A 17,889-nucleotide genomic window follows, 5' to 3' on the forward strand; every position below is an offset into this window, starting at 1 on the left:
GCTGGACCCAGGAGCGGATCGGCAATCAATTGAACATTACGCTCCATTCGTTTAAACTTCTACTCCAACAGCTGCATTTCTTCTCTCACTAAACATTATGTCCTTTATCCTGCATCTATACACTGTGGACGGCTTGATTGTAATCATGTATAGTCTTTCTACTGACTGGATAGCACGCAACAAAAAACAGCTTTTCATTGTACCTTAGTACACGTGACAATAAATTGAACTGAAATAGATTTTCCTTTAATAACTAATGTGAAATGTAACATCCAGCATCATACACTGGAGTAATTGGTGCTGGTAAACATCAAAACCATTATGATTGGTTGTTGATTTGATAAAGTATGGCTTATGACTTTAAATACATTTTGTGGAGGAATACATCATTTTAATATCCATTCAGAATACTCGGTATTTTGCTACAAGCAGTGTTAAAAGCAATTTGGACCCTGCTGGCACAAACTAAAATATTAAATAAGGCCCGTGGTGTTGTCTTTGGCCATTTGATACATTATTCATTACAGAATATGTAGGCAGAACTGATGTCCTTCCTAATGTAGAAATACAGAAAATCCATAATATCCTAAGTTACTTGTTCAGTCAATCCAAGCAAATATATTACACAATTCATTCATTCATTGTTTTTCTTAAAAATGACAACAATGTGATTATGGCAAGACTTTAGTTACCAACATCATAAGGTACAATAACAAGAGGTATTCATAGAGAAGTACTTATGTAAAATAGAAATCTTATTTTCTTATCAGTATACCAGTCAAAGGTTCAGAATGACTATCAATACAACATGTTCTAGCAATTACACTCTTTATCACTAGTTTTCAGAAAATGATTAAAATGAAATACAGCAGATTGCAAAATATTTAATATTTGACTACATATTCAGTACCTGATAGAACTACATATTCACTAATATTGAGAGATGGATAAAATCACTGGTCATAACTGTACTTTCAGATAACAACCACAGGAAATCACATCCATTTAAAAATAACATCACTTATAACAGAAGACGAATTCATATCAGACTGATGCTCTAATAGATCCATCATTGAATGTGTTAGTCTTTATATATAGGTTAATATACGTTCACTCCCAGATTACATGGCTTTTGGCAAGGGTGCGCATCGATTTTGGTGCACAAGGCATTGGAGTCATGTGGAATTGACTGCTTGGATGCCTGTCAGTTATTTTTCGTTTGCATTACATTTAGTCTTGAGAAAATGATTGGCAAGTATGAACATGGACAAGACATGTTTCATAGTCCATATTGCAATGTGTTCCATTTTTTTTGCTTCTCTAAGATTGTCTACGTTTAGCCCCTTTTTTTATTACAGTGTGGTTGTCATGCCTCCAACTGTCTACTTTGATTAAAGTTTTATATCAATGAATAGCACAGAAGAAAAGCTGTCATAGAGTGCAAGATGCCATTTAGAATATAATTTAGAATATCAATGGTGGCCCATGTTCTGTTCTTTGCATTTTGCTCTTCACCTGGTTTGCCAACCAGATTGAAGGTGCACATTAGACCAACAGAAAGAGAAAAATAAATCAATTGTAGCAAAAGAGAGTGCATTAATAATGCTTAGAATGAAATCTGAGAGTTTTTGATCAGTTAAAAATAATATTGGGATGTGAAAAGTATTATTTGCGCCTAGGTTAATAGACAATAGACAATAGACAATAGGTGTAAGCCGTTCGGCCCTTCGAGCCAGCATCACCATTCAATGTGATCATGGCTGTTCATTCTCAATCAGTACCCCGTTCCTGCCTTCTCCCCATACTTTTTGACTCTGCTATCCTTAAGAGCTCTATCTAGCTCTCTCTTGAATGCATTCAGAGAATTGGCCTCCACTGCCTTCTGAGGCAGAGAATTCCACAGATTTACAACTCTCTGACTGAAAAAGTTTTCCTCATCTCCGTTCTAAATGGCCTACCCCTTATTCTTAAACTGTGGCCCCTGGTTCTAGACTCCCCCAACATTGGGAACATGTTTCCTGCCTCTAACGTGTCCAACCCCTTAATAACCCACATTTGCCTTGACTATTTTTTTCCTCTTCACATACCTAAAAAAGCTTTTATTATCCTCCTTTATATTATTGGCTAGTTTACCCTCATACCTCATCTTTTCTCCCCGTATTGCCTTCTTCGTTATCTTCTGTTGCTCTTTAAAAGAGTCCCAATCCTCTGGTTTCCCACTCTTCTTTGCTATGTTATACTACTTCTCTTTTATTTTTATGATGTCCTTGACTTCCCTTGTCAGCCACGGGTGCCTCTTACTCCCCTTAGAATCTTTCCTCCTCTTTGGGATAAATTGATCCTGCACCTTCTGCATTATTCCGTCTTCCCTGCTAGGGCCTCCTTCCAGTCAATTTTGGCCAGCTCATGTCTCATGCCTCTGTAAACCCCTTTGCTATACTGTAATACTGACACTTCCGATTTTCCCTTCTCCCTCTCAATTTGTAGAGTAAAACTTATCATATTGTGATCACTGCGTCCTAATGGCTCTTTTACCTCGAGTCCCCTTATCAGATCAGGTTCATTACACAACACTAAATCCGGAATTGCCGTCTCCCTGGTAGGCTCCAGTACAAGCTGTTCTAAGAATCCATCTCGGAGGCACTCCACAAACTCTCTTTCCTGGGGTCCATTACCAACCCGATTTCCCCAGTCTACCTGCATGTTGAAATCTCCCATACCACCGTAGCATTACCTTTGCGACATGCCAATTTTAGCTCTTGATTCAACTGGCACGCTACGTCGAGGCTACTGTTTGGGGGTCTGTAGATAACTCCCATTAGGGTCTTCTTACCCTTACAATTCCTCATTTCTATCCATACTGATTCTACATCTCCTGATTCTATGTCACCCCTTGCAAGGGAGTGAATATAATTCCTTACCAACAGAGCGACCCCACCCCCCTCTGCCCACCTGTCTGTCTTTTCTATACGTTGTGTACCCCTGAATATTCAGTTCCCAGCCCTGGTCCTCTTGTAGCCATGTCTCTGTGATTCCCACAACATCATACTTGCCAATGTCTAACTGAGCCTCAAGCTCATCCACTTTATTTTTTATACTTCGCGCATTTAAATACAACAGCTTCTTTTATTGGTGTTTTAGTTGATTAAAAAAACCTGGAGACACAAGAGACTGCATATGCTGGAATCTGGAGCAACAAGCAATCTGCTGGAGGAACAGTAGGTCAGACAGCATCTGGAAGCAAAAGGATGGTCACGTTTTGGGTCGAGACTGTTTATGCTCAAGTTGTATAGAGCATGCATAACTTAATGTTTCAATGAGCTTCCATGTGAGCACCAATCTCACGGCATGGCGAAAACGGAATACTTTTGAGCAGTTGTCTGAATGGGGGAGGGGCAAGACAAGAAGCAAGACAAGGAATTGAGGGATGTTTAGTGACACGCCTACACATCGCTAGGCAATTAAGCAGCCAATCATGGCTTCCAGACTGCAGGATAACCTTGGAGGTCAAGGGAAATCAGGCAAACCTCTGGCACATCAGTGATGAAATTAAGTCAAATAATTAACTAGTCAATTAACAGTATTTGAGATCATAGTTTTATTTTATAAAGCAAAGGAATATTAGGAAGGTTGTGGAAGTGAGATTTAATGGAATGTGATTTGTAGCAAAACATTAGTGCAGTTTGGTTTTAGAACAATATTTTAGGGGACTGATTTGAAAAGGTGTCCTAACACAGATACTCTTTTTTACCAATACGCTGCTTCTTGATTACTTCTTTAATCGAGCTAAGAAAACACACTATGAATGAAAGATAACATGGACAAAGGATCACACTTAGCTTGTCAGTCAATAAATAGGAGGGAACTAATTACATTGAAAATGTGTGTATCTTAACTGAATAAGGTGTCATTGGACTCAGCAGGAAAGGTCAGAGTCTCTAATAAACCCAGGAGTAAGAATTGACAAGCAATGTTACAGAGACAATGGGAAATCCAAAATGATTTAAGATTTGGAATCACTTTTCTGCAGGTCACAGATACTGTGAATGATTGTAAAAGAATCAGTTGGCCTAATGATTTTATACTTCTGCAAGCTTTTATACTACCCCGCAAGAGTTGTAGAAAAAAGAAAATAAACTTGTGGAGGAGTTAGAAGAAAGTAGTTTTATGAGTGAAAGTGATAGAGAGGTAGGTGTGATGGATGGAGTTGGCAGTTGGTGTAAGGGAGGTGAGATCAGTATTGAAGTTGCTAAATTGATTTGGGTTAAGATAATACTGAATGGGGCTAATAGGGTCGAGGCCAGAGACACAAGTATGCATTGGGGAGGGTGGTGGGTAAATGGAACGAGCTGTCAGAAGTACTAGTTGAGACAGGTGCAATAACAACATTTAAAAGACATTTGGACAGGTACAAGGGCAGGAAAGCTTTAGAGGGATAAGGGCCAAACGTGGGCAAATGAGGCAAGCATGGATGGTGCATCTTGGCCAGTATGGACAAATTGGGCCAAAAGGCCTGTTTCTGTGATGTACGACTCAGTCTATGAAGAGCACGGCTTTGCTGATATCCGGCTGAGATATAAATTGATCCATGCATTTTGATAGCAACTATTTCGAAGAAACTGAGTTTGTTACCACTGGGGTTACCACTAGCACACATGGTAAAAGTGATACCACCACCAATATTGGAATAGAAAAGTGATGTGGATGGGAGAATGTAGTTGAATCTATGTGCTTGAGTAAGTAAGCATGCGTGGAGGAACAGCTGCAGGAAACAATCGATATCCGGTTGCAAGTCATAGAGAGGCAGATGGATACAGCAGTAGGTAGGTTAAGAGAAAGCCATCTTTAGAGATACAGTGCAGAAACAGGTCCTTTCGGCCTACTGGGTCCGCGCCGAACAGTGATCCCCGCACATTAACACAACCCTACACCCACTAGGGACAATTTTTACATTTACCAAACCAATTAACCTACATACCTGTACATCTTTGGAGTGTGGAAGGAAACCGAAGATCTCGGTGAAATACCCACGCAGGTCACGGGGAGAACGTACAAACTCCGTACAGACAGCTCCCGTAGTTGGGATCGACCCCGGGTCTCCGGCATTGCATTCGCTGTGAGGCAGCAATTCTACCGCTGCACCACCGTGCCGCCCTGTCTGCTATTTCGTCTGCTATATCAAATGTGTTGGAGGTTAAGAAGGATCAGGAAAGATCAGAAATCATTGTTAAGGACATACTGGGGTATCAATTAATATTTTTAATAAGTGATAATTTATCACCATGAATAACTACAATGTTTTAAGAGAATTTCGCAGTCATGGCATATCAATCCTTTTGGAGCATCCACAGAAACTGCAAAATATTTACTTGGATGCAAATTGATCACATGTTATAATCTGGATATTTCACTTACTCTACTGAATGGGAGTAATTTTTTTTGATTAAAACAAAATCTACACTGAATATGAATGTAATAATACCAAATGGACATATATAGTTAGTTGAAAAACAAAATGTTCCAGCGTAGTGCTTAGGCCAGCATTCCTCATATCTAGTAAAACAAAGTGCTGGAATAACTTAGCGGGTCAGGCAGCATCTCTGGAGGACAGGGATCGGCGATGTTTCGGGTCGGGACCCTTCTACAGACTCTTATCTCTTTATGCACACTTGTTAAAATATCCATCCTGGCTTATTGGGTGAAGTAGTTATGGGGATGTGGATTTTGCAATGCTTTTAGAACAATGCAACCATTTCCTGAAATTGGAAATCTGTGACAACTCTATTATTTGATGGGACAAATAACAAAAACCTACTTCTTGAAGGAATGCAGTGTAAGTGTGCATGAAAAGCATAGTTAGTACTCTAATAGCATGACAATTCACCCAACTATAACAGCAGTAACACATCCAACTGATAGTTCCTAAAATTGTAGCAAAACATAATCTTGGCCTGCCGTGTATGAAGGGCATCTCAAAGTGAAATGTGACTCACAGGTTTTTTCTCCACCCCTGTATCCGTGAAAAGGCTCTTTACAAGGAAGCAGCTAACTAACAACAACAGGCAAGGCTGGAGTAAACAAAAGAGGCTATTGAGTCACAGTATATTGTGTATGTTGTAAATTGAACTATGGCAATACTTTTAAAAGTATTTCCCTGTCAAATATGTTTCTGACGTGGTGGATTATCTCTGCAATCCTCTTAAAGATCACACTCAATTCAAAGTCATGTTGAAAGAAAAGACATCTATGCTCAAGAGCCCACTGATTTTGTGGGGGTATTTTATTTTCCAAGAGAGCACAGACCCTTTGTCACTGATTGTAAATATGGGTTGTTAATTTAGTTTCTGCTTGCACAAATACTGGCTGACCCGCTGAGCCAGCATTTTCTAAAAACTTCTCTGGATGAGCACGCATTTATCCAGCTGTGCTTTTCAGGCCCTTGTGCCATCACTTCAAAAACAGATACGGTGCATCTGAAAAATTACAAATCATAAATAGCTGTCACATTAATTAGTCAGTTATGTGTAGTGATTTTTTTTGAAAAAGAACGACTAAATGGAAAATATTAAAACCTTAAGAAGCTGCATATTGGATTAGCATTTGGTTTTGGCATGGCTCTTGTTAAAAGTTTTGTAATTGACTCAATGTGTAGGAAGGAACTGCAGATGCTGGTTTAACTGAAGATAGACATAAAAAGATGGAGTAACTCAGCGGGACAGGCAGCATCTCTGGAGAGAAGGAATGAATGGGTGATGTTTCGGATCGAGATCCTTCTTCAGACTCAAATTGAGCAATGTTGAACAAGATAAATATCAGTAGCCAGAGATGTACATTGCTTTTAACAATGGCATTCTTCATTTGTTCACTGACTAATCCTTCATTTCCCCTAGTTAAACAAACCTTTGTACAATAATTCCTTAAGCATTATCTTAGGAATGAAAGAGAGGTTTGAAATGAAATGTCCAACAAGGAATATTTCTTATCTGAGTTGTAAATAAAGAGGGTGTTGCTGAACAAGAAAAACTGTCTTACCATCAGAAAATGTGAATGAACAGAAACTTGAAATTTATAGAGTAACTAGCAGGTATCAGGGGAAACGTATAAACACTGCAACAATTTTCATTGAAAGAATGTTAAGAGATCTAAAATAATTGTTTAATTGTTTAAAGTGAAATGGAGTGACTGACCCATGAAAGAATAGAACAAAAATTTAATTTTAATCACCAAATTAATTGATATAACAGCCGGAATTTCTTTTCTCTTGGATAGTATATTGTTTGGATTGGAATTCCGCACCAAAACGTGTTGTGGGAGTGGAATCTATAACGGTTTTAATAAAACAGTAAATATTAGAACTATGAAAGAAAAGCAAATATAGAAGTGACAAATTGGCTTGTACCTTCAGAAAGCCAGCATGGTCTTTAGTTGTGTCTAATAATTCTTATATTCTCAGGCTTGTGTTTGATACATGGTAAATTGTATCCTAATGGCCACAATCAGCTGAACTGAATCAGTCACTAGATACAAAAAGATTATTCCTAAATTCCAGAGTAATACCATAGAACCTGGCACAAAGGATGTCAGGTTCTAAAGCCACCATATTAATGTAGTGTACTGTACATGTAAACCAATCTGACAAATCTGCCAGAGACTCGTACTACTGGACATGCGGAACTGGGGCAGACAGCCCCCAGGATTGTGCAACATGTTTAAGCAAGCGTTGATGAGGCCCATGTTGAACACAAAACATGTCACCAGCATTCTGAAGTCCATGGCATTTCCCATTTGTCAAACAGTATAAACTTAGAGGCAGAATCTTCCCATCATCCTTTTTACTTTTACACCACAAGAGCATCTCTGGCTGGGAAATGATTCTGTAAGACAAAAACACAATCATCAATTACAAAGTTTTTATTTACAAAATCAATATTTAACAATATGTTCCTTAAAAATATCAGTCACAAAGTTTTAGAGAGATACAGGTAACCCCCACGTTATGGCCGATTGGGTAATGGAAATTTGCGCTTACGGAATTCACAATCACTGCCTAAATATTTCTGATAAACAATAAAATTGCCTTTCACGGTAATTTACGGGCGGGGGTGATAACTAAGTAAATACAAAATGCAAGAAAACTAACAAATGGCAATTTTTATTTTGAGTCACTCAATACTATGGGGGCAATGTGTTTTGGATATGATAACACCGAGTTGCTGTTGGCAGTCACAGCCTAGCCCCTCCTTTGCCATGCCCTCCTCAGTCCATATCAAGACATATCGGAGTACCACACTCTTAATCTGCAAGGTTAAGATGCACTGATTGTGGGAAGTCGCAGTTGCCATGTTAAAGTAACCCCTCAGCCTTGAGTAGGGTTGCCAACTGTCCCGTATTTGCTGGGACATCCCGTATTTTGGGCTAAATTGGATTGTCCCTTACGGGACCGCCCTTGTCCCGTATTAGGCCCAGACGCTGTAGGTCCAGACAGTGTAGTAGGAAAGAAACTGCAGATGCTGGTTAAAATCTGTGCCTACCTTCCAGTATAGGTTTGGACAGTATAAGCCCAGAGACCCGGGCACCGCCTAACGGAGGTTGCGTAGCAATCCACCTCCCAGCCCGGGCGGCCACCATTGGTGGAGTGGAAGCATGTGGCCGCTGGCTGGGTGAGGTCACGTGGGGTGCAGGGCGGTGATGTCACCTTGTCCCGTATTTGGGAGTGCTATGGTTGGCACCCCTAGCCTTGAGTCACCACACTTTAACTCACTACCCTCCTGAACTTCCACATCACCTTTCTCCCACAATCTCTGATCCTCGAAACGTTTCCTTTTCCATCACATTCCCTCCCTTCCTAAACCTTTGTGTAGGAAAGAACTGCAGAAGCTGGTTTATACCGAAGATAGACACAAAAAGGTGGAATAACTCAGCAGGTCAGAGAGCATCTCTGTAGAAAAGGAATAAGTAACATTTCAGGTCGAGACCCTTCTTCTGAGGAAAGATCTCAAACTGAAGTCACATATTCCTTTTCTCTGACCCGCTAAGTCACCCCAGCCTTTTGTGTCCACCACAACTCTTTCCTAATCCACAAATTTTAGTGCTCCTCATTATTGAGTGACTGAAAATTAAAATTGACAAAATTTGTTTTGTGAGCCTTATCCATCCCCAGAGTCATGTTAGTCTAGGCTGATAAATAATGTCAATGGATCATTTTGTCATTGCGAATAAAATGGCTTAAAACAGGAGGAATGTATCTTCACTTATAACATGGAATTCAATGGGAAATGAGGGTTCAAGTTACAGAAAACCACAGACTCCACTGTAACATGGGGGTTATCTGTATTAGAAACAAGTCCTTAACCCACTGAGTCCACTCACACCATCAACCATCCATTAGGATAAATGAGATATTGGATATTTATTGTAGGAAGGAACTGCAGATGCTTCCTACAACTTCGGTTTAAACCGAAGAGAGACACAAAATACGGGAGTAACTCAGCGGGACAGGCAGCATCTCTGGAGAGAAGGAAAGGGTGATGTTTTGGGTCGAGTCCCATCTTCAGACTGAGTCAAGGGAGAGGGAGATTGAGAGATAAGGAAGCGCAAAGTGTGAAAATGAGACAAAGGGAATACAGATCAAGGCAAATGTAGAATAGATCATTGTTACTAGAAGTAAATGTAAATGAGGACAATCAGACTAGTCAGAGAGCTGGGAAGGAGAGAAGGATGGAGATAGAGAAGGCAAGGATTACTTGAAGTTAGAGAAGTCAATATACCACTGGGGTGTAAGCTGCCCAAGCAAAATATGGGGTGGTGTTCGTCCAATTTGTGCTGGGCCTCACTTTGACAATGGAAGAGGCCCAGGACGGAAAGGTCAGAATGGGAGGGGGAGTTAAAGTGTTAATCAATTGGGAGATCAGGTAGGTATAGGCAGACTGAGCGGAGGTGTTCAGCAAAACGATCGCCGAGCCTGCGCTTGGTCTCATCGATATATAGTCCACACCTGGAATAGCGTATAGAGTAGATGAGGTTGGAGGAGGTGCAAATGAACCTCTGCCTCACCTGAAAAGACTGTTGGGGTTCTTGGATGGAGTCGAGGGGGCGATGTATAAGGACAGGTGTTGCATCTTCTGCGGTTGCAGGGGAAAGTACCTGGGGAGGGGGTGGTTTGGGTGAGAAGGGAGGAGTTAACCAGGGAGTTGCGGAGGAAACAGTCTCAGAGGGCGGAGATGGGAAAATGTGACTAATGGTGGGATACTGTTGGAGGTGGCGAAAATGCTGTATGCTGTACTGTACTGTATGCTGTACTGTATGCTGTACTGTACTGTACTGTACTGTACTGTATGCTGTACTGTACTGTACTGTATGCTGTACTGTACTGTACTGTACTGTACTGTACTGTACTGTATGCTGTACTGTACTGTACTGTATGCTGTACTGTACTGTACTGTACTGTATGCTGTACTGTACTGTACTGTATGCTGTACTGTACTGTACTGTACTGTACTGTACTGTACTGTATGCTGTACTGTACTGTACTGTATGCTGTACTGTACTGTACTGTATGCTGTACTGTACTGTACTGTACTGTACTGTACTGTACTGTATGCGATGGCTGATGGAGTGAAAGGTGAGGACTAGGGAGACTGTCCCTGTTGTGACTGGGGGGAGGGGGAGCAAGAGCGGAGCTGCAGGATATCGAGGAGATATTAATGAGGGCCTCATGGAAACCCCCATTCCCTAAAGAATGAGGATATCTCAGATGTCCTGGTATGGAACACCTCATCTTGGGCGCAGATGCAGCGTAGACGGAGGAATTGGGAGTAGGGGATAGAGTCTCTACAGGAAGCAGGGTGGGAAGAGGTGTGGGAGTCAGTGGGTTCATAATAAATGTCAGTCGATAGTCTATCTCCTGTGATGGAGACGGCGAGATCAAGAAACGGTAGGGAGATGTCGGAGATGGTCCAAGTATATTTGAGTGCAGGATGGAAATTAGCAGTAAAGTTAATGAAGTCAGTGAGTTCTGCATGGGTGCAGGAAGAGTAAGGACCACTAGGCAGGGGGAAATGTTGGTAGAGGGAAATTGGCTGGTTTTGTGGTCGAGGAAGAAACGGAGGGCTTGAAACCCTTCCTCGTAGGGGGATGGAGGTGTAGAGTGACTGAACATCCATAATAAAGATCATGGAGTGGGGGCCTGGAAAACGGAAGTCATTGAAGAAATGAAGAGTGTGTGAGGTGCCTTGGACATAGGTATGGAGGGATTGGATCAGGAGGGATAGGATGGAGATAAAGTATGTGGAAGTTAATTCAGTGGGACAGAAGCAAGCAGAAACAATGGGTCTGCCAAGGCAGGTCTGTTTATGGATTTTGGGCAGAAGATAAAACAGCTGTGCGGGTCTGGGGAACGATGAGGTTGAAGGCTTTTGGACGGCAGACAGCCGGAAGTGATAAAATCAGATATGGTTTGTGAGGTTATGGCCTGGTTCTCATGGAATCATGACTGTCCTCATTTACATTTTATCTCCGTTTGCTTTGTTGGTACCTTCTCCTAGCTAACAATGATCTACTCTACATTGGCCTTAATCTACATCCCCTTTCTCTCATTTTCACACCTTACACTTTCTTCTCTCAGTGTCTCCCTCTCCCCTGACAGTCTGAAGAAGCGTCTTGACCCGAAACATCACCAATTCCTTCTATCTCGAGATGCTGCCTGTCCTGCTGAGTTACTATTAGTTATTAATGCTGGCTCCTCTGTTGTTAGCATGGTCTTTTCTTTGCCATGATGCATTGCATCAGGCATGGTTGTCTACCACCAAATGCTGAACCTAGGTGGCTGGATCTGTTGTGTAGGAAGGAACTGCAGATGCTGGTTTAAACCAAAGATAGACACAAAAAGATGGAGAAACTCAGCAGGACAGGCAGCATCTCTGGAGAGAAGGAATGGGTGATAGAAACATAGAAACATAGAAAATAGGTGCAAGATGAGGCCATTAGGCCCTTCGAGCCAGCACCGCCATTCTTTGTGATCATGGCTGATCATCCACAATTAGTAACCTGTGCGTGCCTTCTCCCCATATCCCTTGATTCCACTAGCCCTTAGAGCTCCATCTAACTCCCTTTTCAATTCATCCAGTGAATTGGCCTCCACTGCCTTCTGTGGCAGAGAATTCCACAAATTCACAACTCTCTGGGTGAAAAAGGTTCTTCTCACCTCAGTTTTAAATGGCCTCCCCTTTATTCTTAGACAGTGGCCCCTGGTTCTGGACTCCCCCAACATTGGGAACATTTTTCCTGCATCTAGCTTATCCAGTCCTTTTATAATTTTATACGTCTCTATAAAGTCCCCTCTCATCCTTCCAAACTCCAGTGAATACAAGGCCAGTCTTTCCAATCTTTCCTCATATGACAGTCCCACCATCCCCGGGATTAACATCGTGAACCTACACTGCACTGCCTCAATAGCAAGGACGTCCTTCCTCAAATTAGGAGACCAAAACTGCACACAATACTCCAGATGTGGTCACCAGGGCCCTATTCACAATTCACCCTGGAATGATTCCCTTGCAAAGATAATTTCAAACCAGCTTCACCCTTGTACCTGTGCCATCAAATCCTAAAATTAAATGGACAAGTAGATAATTTTGTATCTTGCCAGAGAATGGACCAAGGTAAAAGGTACAAATTCTGCAGCAGCTACACTGAGATACCAGAATTTAGATATTTGGCAGACCTCAGCAAAATTGGAAAATAGTGTTTTCTAGAACTGACAAACTCTATCAGCATAAAATTTATTAACATAAAATAATACTCATAAAGTCAAATTTTAATTAAATATATTGCAAAGAAGCTGTGCAAGTTCCAAAAAGATATAGATTTTATTTTACTTTTTATTGAAAGAAATCAAAGAACTTACAGTTTTCTTCTGTCTTGTTTGCTCTTTCGGCTCATGAACGTTCTCCATTTTATGAGAGTAGACCCTTGTTGGCACTTCTTCTGCCCTAATCTTCTGTAAATGCATCTCAGTATATGGAGGCAGTGTCTCTTCTTCTTCTGTCCTGTAACTCGAAGATTTCCCATTGTAATGGTCATTTGCGCGCTTAATACTAGCTTTGGAAGGAGTTTCACTGCTGTAGCTTTCATTATATCTGCCTTTGGCCTTTTTCTCCAGGATACTGTTCATGAAAGCATCATCATAGGTTCTGCCACCATCATTTGTACACCTTAATGGATATTCTTCCTGATTATCTCTCTTCCTTTGACTGTTATAAATATGTCCTTGGTCAGCTTCATAGAGTTCATTCCTGCTCTGAATCCTTTTGTTGTAATAATCATCCAAGGAACTCCCTTGATTGTGGTATCGATCTCTGAGTGCCCTGTAATACTGCCCTCTGTCAGCCTCTTTCCTGTCTCGTCGTTCTGGCTCCAGGGAGTTGCCTCTTCTCCCCCTGTAATTATAGGACTCCGCAAATTCTTCCAGTTCATCGTGTGACTTTGCTTGTTCGTTCTCATGCAGTTCAATTCGTTGTCTTTCACAAGATCGAGACCGCGACCTAGTTAATAAACAATAAATATTCTTAACAGCTTTTTACACAACTTTAGAATGAACTACATTTAAATTTATAGTGCCACCATCCACCATCAAAGTTCATTTAATTCTGTGAATTATGTACATAGTAAAAACTGTTAAAGATAAGGCTTTTTTAAGGCATATACACCATCTCTGGTGGTTCTCATTTCATTTTAACGTTGGGTTAGGAGTGTGGAAGTTATTAATCTACTCAAATTCTAAAATCACTGAATATAAATTAAATACTGGTTGTTCTTGGAACTGGAACAACTTGAAATGTTAAAGAGAAGCTTCATCTGTATTTAGAAGTGCATGCAAGAACCATTACACTTCTGACCAGAACTGCATTGGTACCACTGAAGACATTTATGCTTGGGGTCAGAGAATGTAGGTAAGGCATTAAACGAGTACTTTGGATTGGTGTTCACCAAGGGAATGACATGGCGGATAGTAAACCAGAATGGAGTATACTAATATGCTGAAGGTGGTTTTTGGACTCTTGGGAATATTAAGGTGGATAAATCCCCCGGGCCTGATGGATTTATCCCAGGTTTATGAAAGGCACGAGAGATTGCTGGGGCCTTGACAAGATATTTGTATCCTCTTCAGCCACATACAGGCCCTGGAGGTTTAGAGAGAAATCAATATTGTTCCTTTGCTTAAGATGAGAAATAGGGACAATTGAGCCTCACATCAATGGTAGGGAAGCTATTGCAGAAGATTCTTGGGGATCGGGAATTACTTGCTTTTGGAAGAGAGTTGGGTTCATTATAGTGGTGGAAACAAATATGGTGTGGCATTTAAGAGGCACAAGTGAATATGCAGGGAACGAAGGGATAAGGATCATGTGCAAGCAGAGGAAATTAGTTTAATTTGGCATCATGGTCGGCACAGACTTTATCGACTGAAGTACCTGTTCCTGAGCTGTACTATTCTACGTTCTAGTTGTGCATCTTGTTTTACAGCAATGCTTTTCCATCAGTCACAATTCAGACACGAATGTCAATTTTCATTTTTAGAGTTAGAAATGTATGAAAAAGCTGACAAAAATAATGTCCAAAAACAAAATAGCTGCAAAGGTTATTACGAAGATCAACTTTAATAGTATACGTTGTTTTTCAGATTGAACGTTGCTTAGGTTGTACCTGCTATTGCAGCATTCATCGTCTCTCTTTGCTTTGCTCTTGAAATGACCTGATTCTCTCAGCAGCTGAGCCCTGAATTCCAAGTCAATATCCTGGTCAGTAACTGGAGGTTGCATTTGTTTTCGAGCCTGGCAGAAGTTCTGGCAGAAGTCGGCGTTCTGATCGTGCAGTGAACTTAACTCTGACATGTTGCTCGCTGTATAATACAAGTAGTTTAGATCATTAATTTATATCTTTTTCTAATGTTTTCATGATGGGTTAATGTTACAAAAGAAAACAACAGAATTCTTCGAAAACTATTCAAAATGCAAAACACAGGCACTGATTTGCATATGAAAGGGGAAGGAGATGCTGAACTCAATTGAAAAGAGTCAAAGCTGGGATTTCCCACAGAAATGTTCTTTGAGTAAAAACATGTGTTGGCATCAGATGAGTAAATCATTTTGCTCTTTGTGGAACTGCTACTTTGTGCCAGATTATTGTTTACAGGCTGGATCTTGGCATTATGAAGGCTTTGGAGGACCTTAAAGAAAACAATATTCTTGGTGCAAATTGATGATCATCTCAAATATTTCTGAAAGTGTACGGATTTACTCTGCACAAGAAAGACATCACCATAGTCTGAGGTGGAGCACGTGGAGATTCCAACAACAAGATGGGTGAATGTGGAATCAGATATTTGAAGACAAGCTTTTTATACATTTTCCAAAAGCTGGTACTAATCCCAGACCAAAGTTTCTCTGAAAGCAGTACTGACTGTGGAAAGGACTAAAGTATTCCTGATCAGATACAGCCCCCTTAGTTTGATGAGCACAGCACAGAGCCAGGCTAATCATCCGATGGTCGTTTGTCAAGGACCACTCCTGTAATCCTACTGCCGCTTTTCAGAAAATACACAGCCACATCTGCTTTCTTGGGACTTGCCTGCGCCTCCATCTTCTGCCTCAGGGTTTCCAGCTCCGTTTCCAGACCTCCCAATTCTGACCCAACCCGGACTACCGGCTCCAACAGTCTATCTGCCGCTTTTCAGAAAATACTCTTCCCCTCCCCCTTCCCAGATCTCCCTCTAACATTCTTTCCAGGTGAGACAGAGGTTCACCTGCACCTCCTCCAACCTCATCTATTGCATCCGCTGCTCTAGATGTCAACTCATCTATATCGGCGAAACCAAGCGCAGGCTCGGCGATCGCTTCGCTGAACACCTGCGCTCGGTCCGCATTAACGCAACTGATCTCCCGGTGGCCCAGCACTTTAACTCCCCCTCCCATTCCCAGTCTGACCTCTCTGTCATGGGCCTCCTCCAGTGCCATAGTGAGGCCCGCCGGAAATTGGAGGAGCAGCACCTCATATTTCGCCTGGGCAGTTTGCGGCCCGGTGGTATGAACGTCGACTTCTCCAACTTCAGATAGCTCCTCTGTCCCTCCGTTCCCCTCCTCCTTCCCAGATCTCCCTCTATCTTCCTGTCTCCACCTATATCCTTCCTTTGTCCCACCCCCGACATCAGTCTGAAGAAGGGTCTCGACCCGAAACGTCACCCATTCCTTCTCTCCCGAGATGCTGCCTGACCTGCTGAGTTACTCCAGCATTTTGTGAATAAATCGATTTGTACCAGCATCTGCAGTTATTTTCTTATATCTCCCTCTATCTTCCTGTCTCCACCTATATCCTTCCTTTGTCCAGCCCCTGACATCAGTCTGAAGAAGGGTCTCGACCCAAAACGTCGCCCATTCCTTCTCTCCTGAGATGCTGCCTGACCTGCTGAGTTACTTCAGCATTTTGTGAATATATACTCCCTACCTCCGTCACCACAGCTCTGAAAATTTTCCTTCCTCAATTAATTTCCCACTCCCCCTTTAAAAACTACTGTTCAATCTATTTCCACCAAAATATATAGCAAAGCATTACAATCTTGAACCATTAGGTTTGTAAAGGGCTATTTCTTCTGTTGGGTTCTACTAACTTTTCACAGCATTCCAAACGAGTTTTGTAAAAGGTTGAGCATAATTCTCAGCTTTTGTAAATGCATGGATCCCCTTTTCTATATTAATTGGTTTATTAGCCTGCCATCTTCAAGATTTATGTGCAAATATCCCAGGTTACCGTACAAAACCCCCCGCCCCCATTTAAAATTACACCAATGAATATGAAGTATTTATTTTTCCTATCAAAATGTTTCACCTCCTACTTTCCTGCATTGAACTTATCTCCTTTGTGCTGTCTGTCTTCCTGACCTCACCAACCATAGTACTGCCAAGTTTCATTCCATCGGAAAGCTTTGAAGTTGACCCCAGTAACTAGTAGACACAAATTGCTAGGGTAACTCAGCGAGACAGGCAGCATTTCTGGAGAAAAGGAATGGATGACGTTTCGGGTCGAGACCCTTCTTCGGCTAGAATGTCGCTGTTGTAATCTGCAGCTTGTTTGAGTCATAGAGATGGCTGAGTTTAGTATTTCTATCTTATGTGTAATCGCAGGGACATTAATGAACAATTCACATATTTGCACACATGTTTTGGGGATCTCACACCAGTCAGTTGACTTTTGCAATAACGTGGTTGAAATAAAGGTTGCCTGGATTTCTGCACTTGAAATTAAAGTTCAAATTCAGGGAAACCATGAGGCAATCTATTTATGAGTCATATGTAGAAATGAACTTAACTAATTATGACAGTGAAAACTGAAGTAAAACAAATGGCTGAAAGGTTTTGTGAAATTGGTATTTTGCTGAAGCAGCAAAATTATTTTAAAAATCAGCACCGATCATCAGTTACATCTTAATACCTACAAGCCATACATTGCTCATATTTTCTCCGAGAGGGGTCAAACTGTGCCAGCTCCTTTTCTACATAGTAAAGGACTTTCATTGAGTCTCGCTCTTTGTTGGCTTGAATCCTGTATCCACTGCGCACTGAGGAGGAAATAGAAAAATTACAATCCTAGCCTCAAATCCATTTATAATAGCTTTGTGACCATCTCCACCATTCTCTTTCCCACCAGACTCATCTGCCATTCAACCCCCCCTTACCTGGATCCGCCCATCACCTGCAAGCTCTTGCCCCACCCCTTCTCATCACCTCTTTCTTCCCCCTTTTCCAGTCTTGAAGAAGTGTCCCAACCCAAAATGTTGTACGTCTATTACCCCCCACAGATATTGTCTGCCTGAGAGGTGTATAAAATCCTGAGAGG

The 17,889-nt window shown here is 41.4% G+C and overlaps 2 protein-coding genes across 6 annotated transcripts in view; both read right to left on the reverse strand.

The window, feature by feature from the left end:
* The window catches only part of ildr1a (immunoglobulin-like domain containing receptor 1a), a 63,406-nt gene extending 58,361 nt beyond the window's left edge, over nucleotides 1-5,045 (reverse strand). The window contains exon 1 of the mRNA XM_078409035.1: nucleotides 4,979-5,045. The gene's annotated coding sequence lies outside the window, so the exon portion shown is untranslated. The remainder of the gene's footprint in view (nucleotides 1-4,978) is intronic.
* ildr2a (immunoglobulin like domain containing receptor 2a) overlaps nucleotides 225-17,889 on the reverse strand; it is an 88,783-nt gene continuing 71,118 nt past the window's right edge. For 4 of the 5 annotated variants that reach the window (XM_078409033.1, XM_078409032.1, XM_078409034.1 and 1 more), the window contains 4 exons: nucleotides 17,489-17,611; nucleotides 14,704-14,899; nucleotides 12,905-13,541; nucleotides 225-7,874 (listed from right to left, as the gene is read on the reverse strand). In XM_078409033.1, the coding sequence (XP_078265159.1) occupies nucleotides 7,839-7,874; nucleotides 12,905-13,541; nucleotides 14,704-14,899; nucleotides 17,489-17,611 (992 nt within the window). In that variant the 3' untranslated portion in view covers nucleotides 225-7,838. The remainder of the gene's footprint in view (nucleotides 7,875-12,904; nucleotides 13,542-14,703; nucleotides 14,900-17,488; nucleotides 17,612-17,889) is intronic. The other variant, XR_013547891.1, reaches the window with a different exon arrangement.

Source organism: Rhinoraja longicauda, chromosome 12 (genome assembly GCF_053455715.1).
Source record: "Rhinoraja longicauda isolate Sanriku21f chromosome 12, sRhiLon1.1, whole genome shotgun sequence".
In the NCBI taxonomy this organism is placed as follows: domain Eukaryota; kingdom Metazoa; phylum Chordata; class Chondrichthyes; order Rajiformes; family Arhynchobatidae; genus Rhinoraja; species Rhinoraja longicauda.